The sequence below is a fragment of the Pezoporus flaviventris genome, unplaced genomic scaffold (genome assembly GCF_033815535.1).
Source record: "Pezoporus flaviventris isolate CSIRO_AGI_PZ_B2104156 unplaced genomic scaffold, CSIRO_AGI_Pfla_v1 ptg000025l, whole genome shotgun sequence".
NCBI classification, from domain to species: Eukaryota; Metazoa; Chordata; class Aves; order Psittaciformes; family Psittacidae; genus Pezoporus; species Pezoporus flaviventris.
Window position 1 is genome coordinate 33586986 of NW_026892573.1, and position 15409 is coordinate 33602394.

At 51.8% G+C, this 15409-nt stretch overlaps 1 protein-coding gene across 1 annotated transcript in view; it reads left to right on the top strand.

The window, feature by feature from the left end:
- The first annotated feature begins 8427 nt into the window (after window positions 1-8427).
- Window positions 8428-15409, top strand: part of MAP6 (microtubule associated protein 6) — a 37839-nt gene continuing 30857 nt past the window's right edge. The window contains exon 1 of the mRNA XM_061458135.1: window positions 8428-9218. Within this exon, the coding sequence (XP_061314119.1) occupies window positions 8509-9218 (710 nt within the window). The 5' untranslated portion in view covers window positions 8428-8508. The remainder of the gene's footprint in view (window positions 9219-15409) is intronic.

Consider the following 15409-nt stretch of genomic DNA (forward strand, 5'->3'; position numbering starts at 1 on the left):
AATTGGTGAATGCAAAGTGCAAAGTCAATATTGACCCAGCCTTACAGGAGAGGGGATTGGGCAATGTACAGTGCTGGTGGTGGTGGTTGCCTGCAGCCACCCTCCCACATGGGGAGGAGAAGGAGGCTGCCGGGAGGTGTAACCCGCTTGGTGCCAATGTGACTCAGCATGTGGTTAGAGGGTGAGGAGTTCCTGCTTTACCACTCAAACCCGGGGAATAAACTCCTTTCTGGACCCAACTGTGTCTTCGAATGTCCGAATTCTGCAATATTTGGATGTTCATGGAGAGGATGAAGCATTTGGAGCAAGTCCAGAGGAGGCCACGAGGATGAGCAGGGGCTGGAGCAGCTCCTGTATGGAGCCAGGCTGAGAAAGTTGGGGCTGTTGAGCCTGGAGAAGAGAAGCTGCGTGGAGACCTCAGAGCAGCTTCCAGTGTGTGAAGGGGGCTGCAAGGATGCTGGGGAGGGACTCTTCATGAGGGACTGGAGTGATAGGACAAGGGGTGATGGGTTCAGACTGAAACAGGGGAAGTTCAGGTTGGAGATAAGGCATTGGAACTGGCTTCCAAGGAAGTTGTGAGTGCCCCATCCCTGGCAGTGTTCAAGGCCAGGTTGGACACAGGGGCTTGCAGCAAGCTGCTCTAGTGGAAGGGGTCCCTGCCCGTGGCAGGGATTGGAACTGGAGGAGCTTTAAGCTCCCTTCCAACCCAAACCAGGCTGGGATTCTATGATCTGTGCGTGTGAACCAGGCCTTATTTCCCCCATTCCCCTACAAACCACCCTGTGCAGAGCAGGAAGGGACAAGCATGGGCAGTTCAAGTGTATTTGCAAGTGATACGGGGTGAAGCGATTTCAGTCTCAGCCAAGGAGGTGGGGAAACAACACAAAGGGGTTTCACTGAGGGCAGGGATACATGAGCAGCATCACGCCTCTGACAAAGGGATGGATGGATGGATGGATGGATGGATGGATGGATGGATGGATGGATGGATGGAGCAGACAAGTGCCCACACACGTTTCTGTGGTGTATGAGGAAGGGAATGCTACCTCCAACCGCAATCAGAGCCTCAGCCGAGGCACATACAAAGAGCTGTGATTTACTGAATGGAAAACACTGCCATTCAGAAATTTTGGGGAAAAAAAATCCGCATGGAACAGAGAAAGTGCTCAGGTAAACACAGAAACCATCTTGTGCGAGGCCTGGGAAAACCAAGGGTCTGGTGGTAACCAGGATACAGCATAAGGCTGCTAGGAGGCTGAACTGAACAATGAGCCAGCCCACTGCTAGAGCACCGCCACGCATACAAAGGCATCGGTGAGAAAATGAACATGAGCCGGCTTCAGTGTGCGCTTGCAGCCCAGAAAGCAACCGTATCCTGGGCTGCATCAAAAGGAGCGTGACCAGCAGGGCAAAGGAGGTGATCCTGCCCCTCTGCTCTGCTCTTGTGAGACCTCACCTGGAGCACTGTGTGCAGTTCTGGTGTCCTCAACATAAAAAGGACATGGAGCTGTTGGAACAAGTCCAGAGGAGGCCACGAGGATGAGCAGGGGCTGGAGCAGCTCCTGTATGGAGCCAGGCTGAGAACATTGGGGCTGTTGAGCCTGGAGAAGAGAAGCTGTGTGGAGACCTCAGAGCAGCTTCCAGTGTCTGAAGGGGGCCTATAGGGATGCTGGGGAGGGACTCTTCATCAGGGACTGTAGTGATAGGACAAGGGGTGATGGGTTCAAACTGAAACAGGGGAAGTTTAGATTGGATCTAAGGAAGAAGTTCTTTCCTGTAAGGATGCTGAGGCACTGGAATGGGTTGCCCAGGGAAGCTGTGAATGCTCCATCCCTGGCAGTGTTCAAGGCCAGGTTGGACAGAGCCTTGGGTGCCATGGTTTAGTGTGAGGTGTTCCTGCCCATGGCAGGGGGCTGGAACTGGATGATCTTAAGGTCCTTTCCAACCCTAACTATTCTATGATTCCATGATTCTATCATTCACTGGGACAAGGGGCATCTCAGATCCCCAAACCTCCCCACCACCAGGAATTACAGAACGAAATGGAGCACAGCCCTTGGCAAAAGCAAAGCAGAGGTGTTAGGTGGAAAATAACCCCTTATTTTTGTCAGCATATGAGGCATTTACATCTGCTAGACTTCATTTCTGGAGTCACTGCAAACAACAGGGCTCCGGTGTAACCCCAAAGGCTCTTTTCCTAAAGACACCAATTGCTTCAACTGAGCTGAAAGCAGCTTAGGTTTTGCTTGAATCTCTCCCCATCCTTTGTCTTCTGCTGCAAATGTCAGGACCCCTCTGCTCTGAAAGCAAAGAGACTTTTAACTCAGCTCTGTTGCTTGGAGATGAGATGTTTCCTATGAGGAACCACCAGCAATGCTGTGGGCAGATCTGCAGGTCCAGAGCTCCTCATCTTCCTGAGCTGTGCAACCCCCGATACAGTCATAGAATCACAGAATGGTTTGGCTTGGAAAGGACCTTAAGATCATCCAGTTCCAACCCCCTGCCATGGCCAGGGACACCTCACACTAAACCATGTCAGGAGGGTCCATGGTGTGTCCAAGGAGGGGACACCCCTGGTCCAGAGGTGATGCTTCAAGGTGTTTTCCATCCTGAACTCCTGGTTGGTACCAAGCTTTGCCAGGGACCTCTTCAGGTTTACTCTAGTGTAAATGGTCATACCTGAGCTCTGGGTGCTCTGGCACAGTTTAGCACCTCAGACCACAGCCAAGGCACTGATTTCTCTGCAGGAACCCATCCCTGAAGGCCTCACCTTGCTCTTTGCCAGTCGCGTTGTCCTGCTCTGCTCCTTTCCTCTTGCTTTCTCCCCCTGTCACTGTCCAAACTGTGGCAGGGGAACTGCAGATGTGGGTGGCTGTCAGAAAAGGTGCCATCAGCTCTGGCACTGCTTTACAGGCAGGTCCTGGCCTCATGTCATCAACCCCATCCCTACTAACGGGTGTTGCTACTGTTGGGACATCCTTCACAACTCAGTGGTCATGGGATCATCTTAGAGGATTGGAAGGCCAAAACCAAACCCCAAAACCAACCTTATGGAATAGACTAGTATAAACCTATCCAGTCAAAATAGGAAGAAGGAGTTTAGCTTTACAGTGACTTCATATGGGTCTAGGATGGAAATGGAGAGGGAAAGAGTCATCTGCTGTGTCTGTGGGGACCAGTACACTTCAGAGTGTCCTAGAAAGGAGCCATGCGATGGTATAACCTTATATCACATCTGTCCTTGTAATACCCCAATCCCCATCTTCCATGCTCTGGGGGAAGTGATTATATGGGATGAGAAGGATTTCTACTGGGAAGTGAGAAGATAAGGATTTATCCCCAGGCTTTCTGTGTAATTTTCAGCAAGTCCCTATCTGCACACAGGTGATGACTTGCAATTTAAAAGCAGTGATAACAGTGCAGAAAACCTCACTTAGATGAACCTCTCCATGGTAGGAACTATCCACCAAAAGGCCCATCCAACTTCTCCTATAGCCACATGTTTCTCTGGTCACTTACATTCTCCTTCTCTTGTTCTCTTTGCTGACTTGGGTTTCCGCTGCAGATAGGGTGAGGGTGGATGGTCCCCATGGCAGCATCAGAGGCAGATCATAGAATCGTGGAATCCCAAATTGGAAAGGACCTCAAGGATCATCTGCTCCAGCCTTTCTAGGCAAAGCATGACCTAGACTACATGGCCCAGCACCCTGTGCATCCCAGTATTCAGTAGATCATTGCTGAGCTGTGACTGCAGGGATGGAAGGGACCCCTGGGACCAGCCATGACCACAGTAATCCCTACAATCCCATGTCAGCACCCGTTTAATTTACCCCCATTGCTTAATTCTCACCTCGATGGCTTTTAAACTTCATTATCTGTAATTTTCTTGCCATTTCCCCTTGTTTCCTAACATCCACTCACATACACGTGGCCCCTGAGGTAGCTCCAACTCCATCCTCCTTGGCTTTTCCATTTGCAGGTATTTATAGTCATTTATCCAATTTCTTTTGCTTGCATTTAGCCTGGAACATTAAGTTCCTTTAATCCCTCAATAGGTCGTTCTCTGTAATCCCTTTATCACTGGCCTTTGGACCAATGGATCAATGTCCATCTCTGAGTACAAGGAGGAACCCATAAAGCCCTGAGTCACCCAGCTCTTGGCTTCTGCAAGTCACTGAGCTTTGCAATGCAGCACAGTGGGATGTGCCCATGAGACTTCATGAGTGGAGCAGGCTGCACATGGAGACCTGGCCATGCTCCAAGGTAGGGGCTAAGAAAGCCTAACACGGAGGACCTGAAGAGACACATGTAAGGGACAATGCAATGCCAGGAAGGCATAGGTATCCTGCTTTCCCTGCCAGAGGAAGCTGGTCGTGGCTCCTTGTTGAAGGCCCACCACATGTAGACCCTATGGGACTTGATGCTGCAGCACAGGAGATATACGCGCTCTCAAAATCACTGTTCCTCTCTTCAGATCATAGATAACACACTTTTTTTCCCCCTAAAGCCTTTCAGTCATTCCTAGTATCATAGAATCCCAGACTGGTTTGGGTTGGAAGGGACCTTAAAGCTCATCCAGTTCGAACCCCCTGCCATGGGTAGGGACAACTTCCACTAGAGCAGCTTGCTCCAAGCCACCTTCCCCTCCTGTAGGGTCTTGCACTGAGATTTGCCGCTCAGTTCCTACAAGACCATAACATTATTTCCTACCACAATTGGTGGTTGCATGTGTACAGGGCAAGGGGGAGAGCATGCAGCGACAGCATATGATGAGATGTCAGTTGGGGGGCTGGGAAAACCAGCTGATAGCTCTTGTTGTCCAAGATCCAGCAAAGAAAGACATAAATCTGGGCAAGCTCTTTCAGTGGCAGCATCAGTTCTCACTGTCTAGCTGGTGAGTGTGCTCTTCGTGGTGTCATGAGATGCAGGAGAGACCATTCAACCTGCCTCAGGATGGTCTCCAGCACCTTAAGCCTGACTGCAGAGCATCCTGGCTTCATCTGAGGATGTCAGAAGGAGATTCACTAGGTCTCCTGTTAATCAACTCTTGAAGCATCCTGCTTGTGACTGCACGAGGGATGCTTGGAGCTATTCCAGATCCCAGCACAGACGGGGCATGGAACCACTGCCTGGGGGTCTCCCCAAAGTCAGTGTTGATTTGGGGGGCTGTGAAATATGGGGCTGGCTCTGGCTTGCAGCCCACCATGGTGCCCTTGGCATCGTGAACCTTTTGGGCAGGGCTGTACTTCAGGACACTACAGTCTGATACGAGTGGCACCCACGTCCTTGGTCATCCCCAAGACCAGCATCCCAGCACAGAACCATGGAATCATTTAGGTTGGAAAAGCCCTTTAAGCTCATCCAGTCCAACCATTCCCAGCACTGCCAAGGCCACCACTGCCCCATGGCACTGAGGCCTCATCTCCACGCTGTGTGAACCCTTGCAGGGCCGGTGCCTGCAGCCCTGCCCTGGGCAGCCTGTTCCAATGCCTGAGCACCCTCTGGGGCAGGAATTGTTCCTCAGCTCCATCTAAACCTGCCCTGGTGCAGCTTGAGGCCGGTTCCTCTTGTCCCATCCCTTGTTCCTTGGGAGCAGAGCCCAGCCCCTCCTGGCTCCATCCTCCTCTCAGGCACTTGTAGGCAGCCATCAGGTCCCCCCTGAGCCTTCTCTTCTCCACACTGAACCCCCCAGGTCCCTCAGCCATTTCCAGACTCCAGGCCCTTCACCATGCAGCATCGTGCTCAGCTATGGCCTTTTCCCAGAAGCAGCTGGAGAAGGAGGAATCTCTTCCTGCTTTCCCCCATGGTGGTTATTTAAACACTTGTGTCCATTCCCCTCCCATCCTCTCTCGGAGGTTTGCAGCCAGCGAATCAATTTCACTGATGGGAACTGATGGATTTTGCTTGTCTTGCCTATTCCATAGCCAGTTCCTGAGAGTGAGCTAGCATCAGGATTCATATATCACTCAGTATCAACACTCAGCAATTGATCTCCCGTTCCGCAGCGTCTAACTCCATCCAGGTCTGCAGTGAGGAGGCTCCTGACGCTGCAAAACCTTGGCCTTTCTTACCAAAAAAAAAAGGGAGGAAAAAATATCTGTTAAAACGTGAAATAGGGGGAAAACAGAGAAAATAGAATAATAAACTATCAATAATAAATCAAATAATGGCTTCATCCTTAAAACCCCAATAGGGAGAGGAAATGAGTTCAGCAGGGTGATGCTGCAACTGCTCACTGAAGGTGTCCATGTGTGTTTGTGCATGCGTGTGTGTTTTGGGGTGCCTGGGTCTGTGTGTGTTGGCATAGATGTATGTATTTGGATGTGTATGTGTGTCTGTGCACATGTATGTGTATGTATGTGTGTGCATGTGTGTATGTGTAGGCATCAAAGCGCATGGAAGAACATGTGTGTACCCATGCGTGTGTATCTGTGCATGGCAGATGAGCTTCCAACCCAAACACGTCTGTATTTGTTGCACTCTGTGTGTGTCCCTCTACATGTGTGTTCACGTGTGTGCATGTGAAGCTAAGAGCAGTCAGCTGAACCCATGACAACATGTGTTCTTGTGTATGGGCATGCATGTGCGTGTGTGCGTGTGTGTGAGTTTGTATGGTTGTCCATGTGTATGCATTAGTGCATGCGTGTACAGGTGTGAGTGTGCATGCGTGTGTTTGCGTGTGCGTGGATGTGTGTGCACGCATGTATGTGCATATCTGTTAGTGTGAGCGTGAATGCGTGTGCCCACTTCTGTGAGTGCATACATGTGTGAACATGAGTTTGTGCATGTGTGGTGCATGTCCTGTGTGAGTACACATGTGTTTATGTCCACATGTATGTGTGCAGGTGTTTGCACACAAATGTCTTGCATATGTGTTTGCATTCATGTGTATGAACATGTCTGTGCAGATGTCAGTGTGCATGCATGTATGTGTGCTGTGCACATACATGCATGCATGTATGCATGTATGTCTGCATGTGTGCTGTGTAACTATGTGCAGGTATGTGAGCAACCATGTACATGTGTATTTGTGCAGGTATGTATGCATGCATGTGTATGCGTGTAAATGTGTGTGCATGTGTATGTGCTGCCCACGTGTCCATGTCCGCTTCATGCATTTGCATGCATGTGTGTAGGTCTGCATGTGTGCATCCATGTATATGTGTGTAAGTGTGCGCTAAGGTACATGTATGCAGTTGTACATGTATGTGCACAGTGCATGTGGTTGGATGTGTGTGACTGTGCTTGCATGCATGGGCATGTCTTGCATGTGCATGTGTGTGTGTGAACATTCATTCACGGGCTTCTTGCACGTGTTTGTACCTTAGTATGTTACTGTGCATGCATGTTCATGGGTGTGTTTTGCACATGTACGTGTGTACATACATGTGTGCATATTTTACATGTACGTGTCACCGTGTGTGATTGCGCATGTGTTCATGCATGCATGGTTGCATCTCGTGTGTGCAGCGGTGTAACTGTGCATATGTGTGCATGCATGTATGAGTGTGTCTTGAACATGTGTATGCATGTGTGTGACACTGCACATATGTGCATGGGGGTGTTTCTCCTGCGTGTGTGCAAGTGTACATATATTCTCATGCGTGTGTACATATACATGCGTGTGTGCACGTTAGTGTGTGCACACATGTGCATGAACGTGCCTTGTACACATGCATGCAGCTGCGTGTGCATGTATATGTGGGTGCGCATACGTGGGTGTGTCTTACATGCATGTGTGACTGTGCATGTGTTCATGTATGCATGTGTGCGTGCAGGTGTGTGCTTGTGCAGGTGTGTGCATGCAAGAGTGTGCGTTACATGTATGTGTGACTGTGCATGTGTTCATGCATGCATGTGTGCGTGCAGGTGTGTGCTTGTGCAGGTGTGTGCATGCAAGGGTGTGTTGTACATGTATGCGTGACTGCGCACGTGTTCATGTATGCATGTGTGCGTGCAATTGTGCGCTTGTGCATGTGTGTGCATGCAAGGGCGTGCGTTACGTGTATGCGTGACTGTGCATGCGTTCATGTATGCATGTGCGCACGCAGGTGTGTGCATGCATGGGCATGCCTTGAACATGTGTGTGCAGCCGTGTGACCTCGCCCACATGCGCATGCACGTCTCACACGTGTGCGCGCCTGGTACATGTATACGCACACACAGCCGAGTCACCGCGAGCGCGTGTGCATGAACACGCCTTGCACATGCATGAACACACGTGTTCACCTCCGCTCCCCCCACCCCACCCAAGCCCCGCCCACTCCGCCCAAGCCCCGCCCACTCCGCCCAAGCCCCGCCCAGTCCGCCCAAGCCCCGCCCCTCTCCCGGTACGTCGTGGGCGTGCCCTGTGCGTGCCGTGCCCTGTCCCCCCCCCCTTACAGCGCATCCCTCATCCCTCCCGCATCCCTCCCGCATCCCTCCCGCATCCCTCCCGCATCCCTCCCGCATCCCTCCCGCATCCCGGTTCTCGGCTGCCGTGCGGGGAGGCTGCGGCTCGGGGCCGCCATGGCGTGGCCCTGCATCAGCCGCGCCTGCTGCATCGCCCGCTTCTGGAGCCAGCTGGACAAGGCGGACATCGCCGTCCCGCTCGTCTTCACCAAGTACTCCGAGGCCACCGAGCACCCCGCGGCTCGCCCCGGCCCCGCCGCTCCCATCGATACCCAGCCCGGCGCTGAGGCGGCGGCTGGAGGTGCTGGTGGTGCTGGTGGTGAAGCGGCCCCAGGTGCGGCTCGGCCCGGCCCGGCCCCTCACGGGTCCCCCCCGGCTGACTCGGTGATGCGGCACGACTACAAGCCGTGGAAGGTGCAGCGGCCGGAGCCGAGCTGCAAGCCCAAGAGCGAGTACCAGCCCTCGGATACGCCCTTCGAGAAGGAGACGCAGTACCAGAAGGATTTCCGCGCTTGGCCCATTCCCAAGCGGGGAGATCATCCCTGGATCCCTAAACCGGGACCTTCCCCCGTGCTCGCCCTGGACCGTGGGTCCCCGGAGAAACCGGCTCAGGAGAAGCGGAGGAAGGTGCTGCCCGGCGCCGAGAGGAAGGAGGAGGATGGCGAAGCGGAGGATGAGCATCCCAAAGCGGTGCGGGCCGGGGATGGCAGGGACAAGGCTCGGAAGAAGGTGGAGGAGACGGAGGTGGGCAGGGGCAGGGCGGCTGCTGATGCCCTCAACAGGCAGATCAAGGAGGAGGTGGCAGCGGGGGTCAGCTCGTCATACAGGTGAGACCCCCCCGTACTCGTCCTTATGCCCATCCTCATCCCCGTCTCCATCCTCATCCCCTCTTCAGTCCCCTTTGCCCATCTCCAGCAGGGACATCCCCACCTTGGGAGCTGAGTGAATGCAGCTTACAAACACTGTTTTGGGGGATTTGCTCATCTCCCACCCAGGGGACGTCCTTAAAATTCCCCACCTCTCTGGGTGTCGGCGGTGTGTGCTGTGCTGTTTGCTATTCAGGTACTGAATACATGGGCTCTTTATGTCGGATGGGCTTGCAGCAGGTTCCCCATCACCCATCCCTCTCATATCCCCAAATTCAGATGCACCCCTAGCTTGGCTTTCAGCAGGAGAGGTTTGGGTCACCTCTCTAGGGTGTGCAAGTTAACCCTGGTCCTTTCCAAGTGTATCCCTGGCTGTTGTGGGGAAGGATCTGAAGGACCAGCATCCCAAGGGTCAACATTCCTGCATCCCAAGGGTTTCAAGGACCAGCACCCCTGCATCCTGAGGGTCCCAAGGGCCAGCATCCCTGCATCCTGAGGGTCCTTGGACCAGCATTTCAAGGGTCCCAAGGACTAGTATACCTGCATCTAGGGGGTCCCATGGACCTGCATCCCGGGGGTCTCAAGGACCTGCATCCCAGGGGTCCCAAGGACCAGCATCTCTGCATCCCAAGGGTCCTTGGGACCAGCACCCCTGTATCCTAGGGGTCCCACAGGCAGATGGGGGTCCCACACACGAATGGGGTGCCCCACACACGGGAGGGTCCCACACATCCCCCTAGGCTGGTGTTATTCCCGAGACAAAGCATCCCAGGGATGCAGTGGGATGCGGTTGACACGCGTCCTAGGCCGCTTGGGTGGGGCAGCCTTCGGATGCTGCCATGTTTAACGCAGCGCGGCGGGGGGTGGCATATCCCTCTGCCCCCCATCCCCATCCGGGGCTTAGAAAGGGGGTGTCCTTATTTCACCCCAGGAAGAGACCCCGTTTGGGATTCGGAGCGGGAAACTCCTCGCTGGGAGATGCTGTTGTTTCTGAAGGGGTTGGTTGGATGCGTTGGGAATGCAAAACAAAAGTGATGGGAGCCGGGAGGAGAGGGGGGGGCTGCTCTGCACGTACGTGTGTGAGGAGGGTTTGCAGTGATTGTGTTTTCCAGAGCTTTCCGTGGCAGATCCCACCGCTGCCGTGGAGGTGGCAGAGAGCAGAGCTGGGGTTTGGGGTGACAAAAGTGGAATCACAGCCTTTACTCCCTGTTTCCATGTGAATGCTACGGGGGTTTTAATGCCTTGGAATGGTTTATTTTCTTCCCTAGGGAGATGCAGAGGTGACTCCCTGCCCTCAAACAGGTAGTAAATTCATACGGATTTAAAAGGAAGCTGGGATTTGGCTTCTCTGTCCCGCTGGACGTGGTTCCTGCTGGGTGGGAAATGGTTTAAACAGGGAGATTTTGCCCTTTGCCCTTTTCTTGCTGCATTTTGGCATCAGTTCTGGCTCTTACTGGGGATGTGAGTGCTGCTGCGGGCACAGCTCCATCCAGGTGTGATGGTGGTGACTGGGATGTGAGAAAGCAGCCAGGGGTTTTCGGGATCTGTGTTTTTTCAGGGATAGAAGGCGTAAGGAAAGGCTTTTCCAGCAGTGACACAGTGCTTTCATTGGGATCTCAGCTTCCTGTCACCTTGCAAGGTGTGGGCTCAGGGCTGGTGATGGCAGGACTGAAGCAGAAGGCTGTCCTAGAGCTGCAGAGCTGTTGTGTTGCTGTCGTATACTGGTGCAAGGGGTAACTACACTTATTTCCATGTGGATTTAAACATGGATTTCCCACCTTCCCATCCCTCCAACCTGCTCCAGCCTATTCATACACCTGCTGTTCCCAAGCAGAGGGGTTGGGTCAGCTCAGATCTTAAACCTAAGAAGGATTCAGCCCTCCCTGTGTTGCCCCTTGGCTGTCAGGACACCCTTGAGGCTTCTCTTTCCCCTTTGGGTGCTCATCTGCTCTCCCGCTTATTCTTCCTTGCAGCATATTGGAGGACAAGTGTTTGCCCTGACGCTCAGCCCTAGAGCATAAGCGCCTCTTCATTAATGCAGAAGTGATGTTGTGCTTAATTGTTCTCATTTTCTGTTCAAATGAGGCATCTTTTAAGCACTGTTTGTTGTTTGGGTTCTTCTTAAAAGCCAAATTCTCCAAATCCTTATTGCTATCAAGGACCTCGCTGCTCACGGGAGTCCCTCCTGGGTGGGTTTCCAACATCTGCAAGGATGGGAGACTCCATGTGGGCAACCTTTGAGACTAAACAGCAGCCAAAATCATCTCCTAGTGATGTAGGATGGCTCCAATGCTTGAAGGGTCCTACAAGGAACCTGGAGAGGGGCTTGGGACAAGGGCCTGTAGGGCCAGGCCAAGGGGAATGGCTTTAACGTGCCCGAGGGGAGACTGAGCTGAGCTCTTAGGCAGAAGCTCTTCCCTGTGAGGGTGCTGAGGCGCTGGCACAGGGTGCCCAGAGAAGCTGTGGCTGCCCCATCCCTGGCAGTGTTCAAGGCCAGGTTGGACACAGGGGCTTGGAGCAAGCTGCTCTAGTGGAAGGGGTCCCTGCTCGTGGCAGGGGTTGGAACAGGATGAGCTTTAAGGTCCCTTCAAGCCAAACCAGTCTGGGATTCCATGGCACACATGTGGCTTGTCTTCCATTGCCTTTGCTGGGTTTTGCATGGATGAAGGCTCCCCAGCAGAAGAGACAGGAGGGGATTTCCTTACAGTCCTTTGTTACCACTGCACATCAGTGTAATGTGATGCTCCAAGGCTGGGAAGCAGTTCCTTGGTGAAACCAAAGAGCACACCAGTAATGGGTTTTAAACTCCCTTTATCCGCCTCAGTATTATTTCCAGGTGAGGGAACAGAGATGGGGGTAGAGCAAGCCCCTAGCCCAAGGTCATCAGGGAAATCCATGCAAAAGGGAGGGATCCTCCTTTCCAGCCTCTTTATATCATAGAATGGTTCTGTGTCCCCCAAGGCTCTGTCCAACCCGGCCTTGAACACTACCAGGGATGGGGCAACAACAGCTACTTGAGCCCACACAATGCATCAGGATTGGGGTCAGGGTGAAGCTCTGGGGCATCATCCTCCAGTTTGTTGTTGTGCTTCTGGGGTCGAGGTTCTGGATGCCACCATTGTGACTGGGGGTGCTTTGGTGTGATGCAGGTCCCAGCACCGAGGTGCTTCTTGCCTCAGTTTCCCTTCCTAAAGCATGTGCTGCTCAAGCAGTGCTATGGGGCAGGTTGCATCTCTCTTCACCCTTATCTTCTCTGCATCCCTTCTCGTGGTGGCCTGTGGACCAAGTAATGACCAAGTTGAGTGGGAACACTAGGTCTGTGTGAATGTCCTGACCTCTAGATAAGGCTCAGGACCCAACCTAGGGGTTTTTCAGCTCCTTGGAAAGCTGTTGCTGCTGGATGAAGCCTTTTTTTGTTCAGTTCTTTGGTGTCCCGTAGGAGGATCTGGTGGCATCCTTGAGGGTTTTATCTGGGCACAGAGGTGGCCCTGGTGACCCCAGTTCCCAAGTGATTGGGATTGAACTCCTGGAAGGAATGGGCAGAGCTCTTCTCCCTGTTGCACCCAAGGATGGAGGGGGACGAAGCCATTCTGGGGGTCTGGGACCAGAGGGAATCCATGCTAAAATGGACAGACAGTGGCATTTGCTGCTGGCAGTGGCAAAGAATGCAAGAAAGAATGACTATTTCCCATTTTTCTTTGGAAAAACTGGTAGAATTAGGTGTTTTCTGGGTGTTTTTCTCCCCTCCTCCTTCTCTGTCTTGCACTCTTCTCCTTTTGTTATATTATTGCCTGAAGAAAAAATATATACAAGGGAAAGGGGGAACTTCACCCCCTTTGCAGTGTCGAAGTGAGTAGCGAAGTGATGAATTTCCCCCCCGAGAAGTAATATTGCAAAGCCAAGGTTTCATGTTCTTCACCCAAAAAAAAGGTCTTTTATGGGCTTTCTTTTAACCAAAGCAATTATTTTTCCCCACCAATCTCCTTTCCTACCAGAGGAAACGAACCAAGCAAGGCTTCAATGGAAGACTTGGGCCTGCCTCTAGCATTAGTTGCCTGTTGTTAATGTTCTTGTCATTCATCTCAAGCTCTGAAGGTACTAAAGATGCGGAGCAAATGAGAGCTTGTAGTAGCTATAGAGATGAATGAGTCAGTGCTGGGGACTTGTGTGGTTTCCTGAGACACAGAGGAGAGAATTTAGGGAGGGATGCCTATAAAGGAAGGCTGGAGCAAGCTACGTGAGGGCAAGGAATTCGTTCTTCACCATTATAACTGTGAAAATATAGGGATGGAAGGAATTCCTGTGATCCACATCCCATTTCTGGTGAAGGGAATCATGATCTACACCACATCAGGGTGGTTTTATCTAACCTATTCCTGCAGATCCCCATTAGAGGACATGTCCCATCTTGGTGAGATACTTGGAACACTGCTTATGCTGGCAGTTGTATCAGATTTGGTGGGGATTTTTCCAATGCCTCCTGAAATTTCCAATCAGATCCGTAGGCTGGGTCTGTATTAGTGAATGAAATGGGTCAGGAGGCATTCCTGAGCATGGGAACATGATCATCGACACTCTTCAGTTGTTCAAACAGTCCCTAGCCCACTTCCCAAGTTGAGTTTGGGAATGGGTATGAGCCAAGAACTTATCCCAACAAGCAGTTTGGGTGCAACCACCTTGATTTGGGAGCTAAAGGACTTCAATAGTGTGAGTGAAGGGTATCCCATACTTCAGTGCCAGAGAACATTCCTGGGGAGACACCATTTCCCAGTGTATCAGCTCCAAGCAGCGTCATTGAAGTAACCCATGTAGGCAAATGGATCCAGTTTTGCTCTCAGCTGGAAGGGAGGGGGCAGGATGTTTCCTTCCATCCAGAAAGGGCTGTTCAAAGAGCTGTTTGGTGGCTTTAGCTGAGCTCTGGCTCAGCAGTTACTTGATACCTACCTTTAGCAGCAGGAGGAGACACGATGTCTGCTCATACCACAAGGCCTAGTTATATGAGTATGTAATAACCATGTGTGGAGAAAAGCCTTATATTTACTAAGACATGAAGAGGATGGGGTGGGTTTTGGAGACAGGCACCTATCCTGCCCTCATCTGCATCTTGATCTCCTCTGGGTATAGTCCACCAGGCTGAGAAAGGCTGGTAGTATCTCCAGGTTGGAGTAGTTGTACTCCAACTACTCGGTAGTATCTCCAAGTTGGAGTGGTAGTATCTCCAACTTGGACTAGTTGTACTCCAACTACTCAGTAGTATCTCCAAGTTGGAGTGATAGTATCTCCAAGTTGGAGTAGTTGTACTCCAACTGCTCGGTAGTATCTCCAAGTTGGAGTAGTTGTACTCCAACTGCTCGGTAGTATCTCCAAGTTGGAGTAGTTGTACTCCAACTACTCGGTAGTATCTCCAAGTTGGAGTAGTTGTACTCCAACTACTCGGTAGTATCTCCAAGTTGGAGTAGTTTTACTCCAACTACTCGGTAGTATCTCCAAGTTGGAGTAGTTGTACTCCAACTACTCAGTAGTATCTCCAAGTTGGAGTAGTTGTACTCCAACTACTCGGTAGTATCTCCAAGTTGGAGTAGTTGTACTCCAACTACTCGGTAGTATCTCCAAGTTGGAGTAGTTGTACTCCAACTACTCGGTAGTATCTCCAAGTTGGAGTAGTTGTACTCCAACTACTCGGTAGTATCTCCAAGTTGGAGTAGTTGTACTCCAACTACTCGGTAGTATCTCCAAGTTGGAGTAGTTGTACTCCAACTACTCGGTAGTATCTCCAAGTTGGAGTAGTTGTACTCCAACTACTCGGTAGTATCTCCAAGTTGGAGTACTTGTACTCCAACTACTCAGTAGTATCTCCAAGTTGGAGTAGTTGTACTCCAACTACTCAGTAGTATCTCCAAGTTGCAGTATTTGCCTGCATATTCGCTGCAGTCACATTAAGGTGGACAGTATCCAGCCCCAAAAGTCAGCTGGGGGTTGAGCTGACTCCTCAGCAGTGTAGGCAATGCTGAGTTTGCTGCTTCAACTGTGTGCAAGCTGGAGCTGGGCTGTGGATGTGCTCAGGATGGGGCTGAGCAGGAGGAAGAGATGGAGGTGGCATTCAGGGGATGGAGTCAATGTACTCGAGCAGTTTTTCCTCTGCTCCTGCTCTG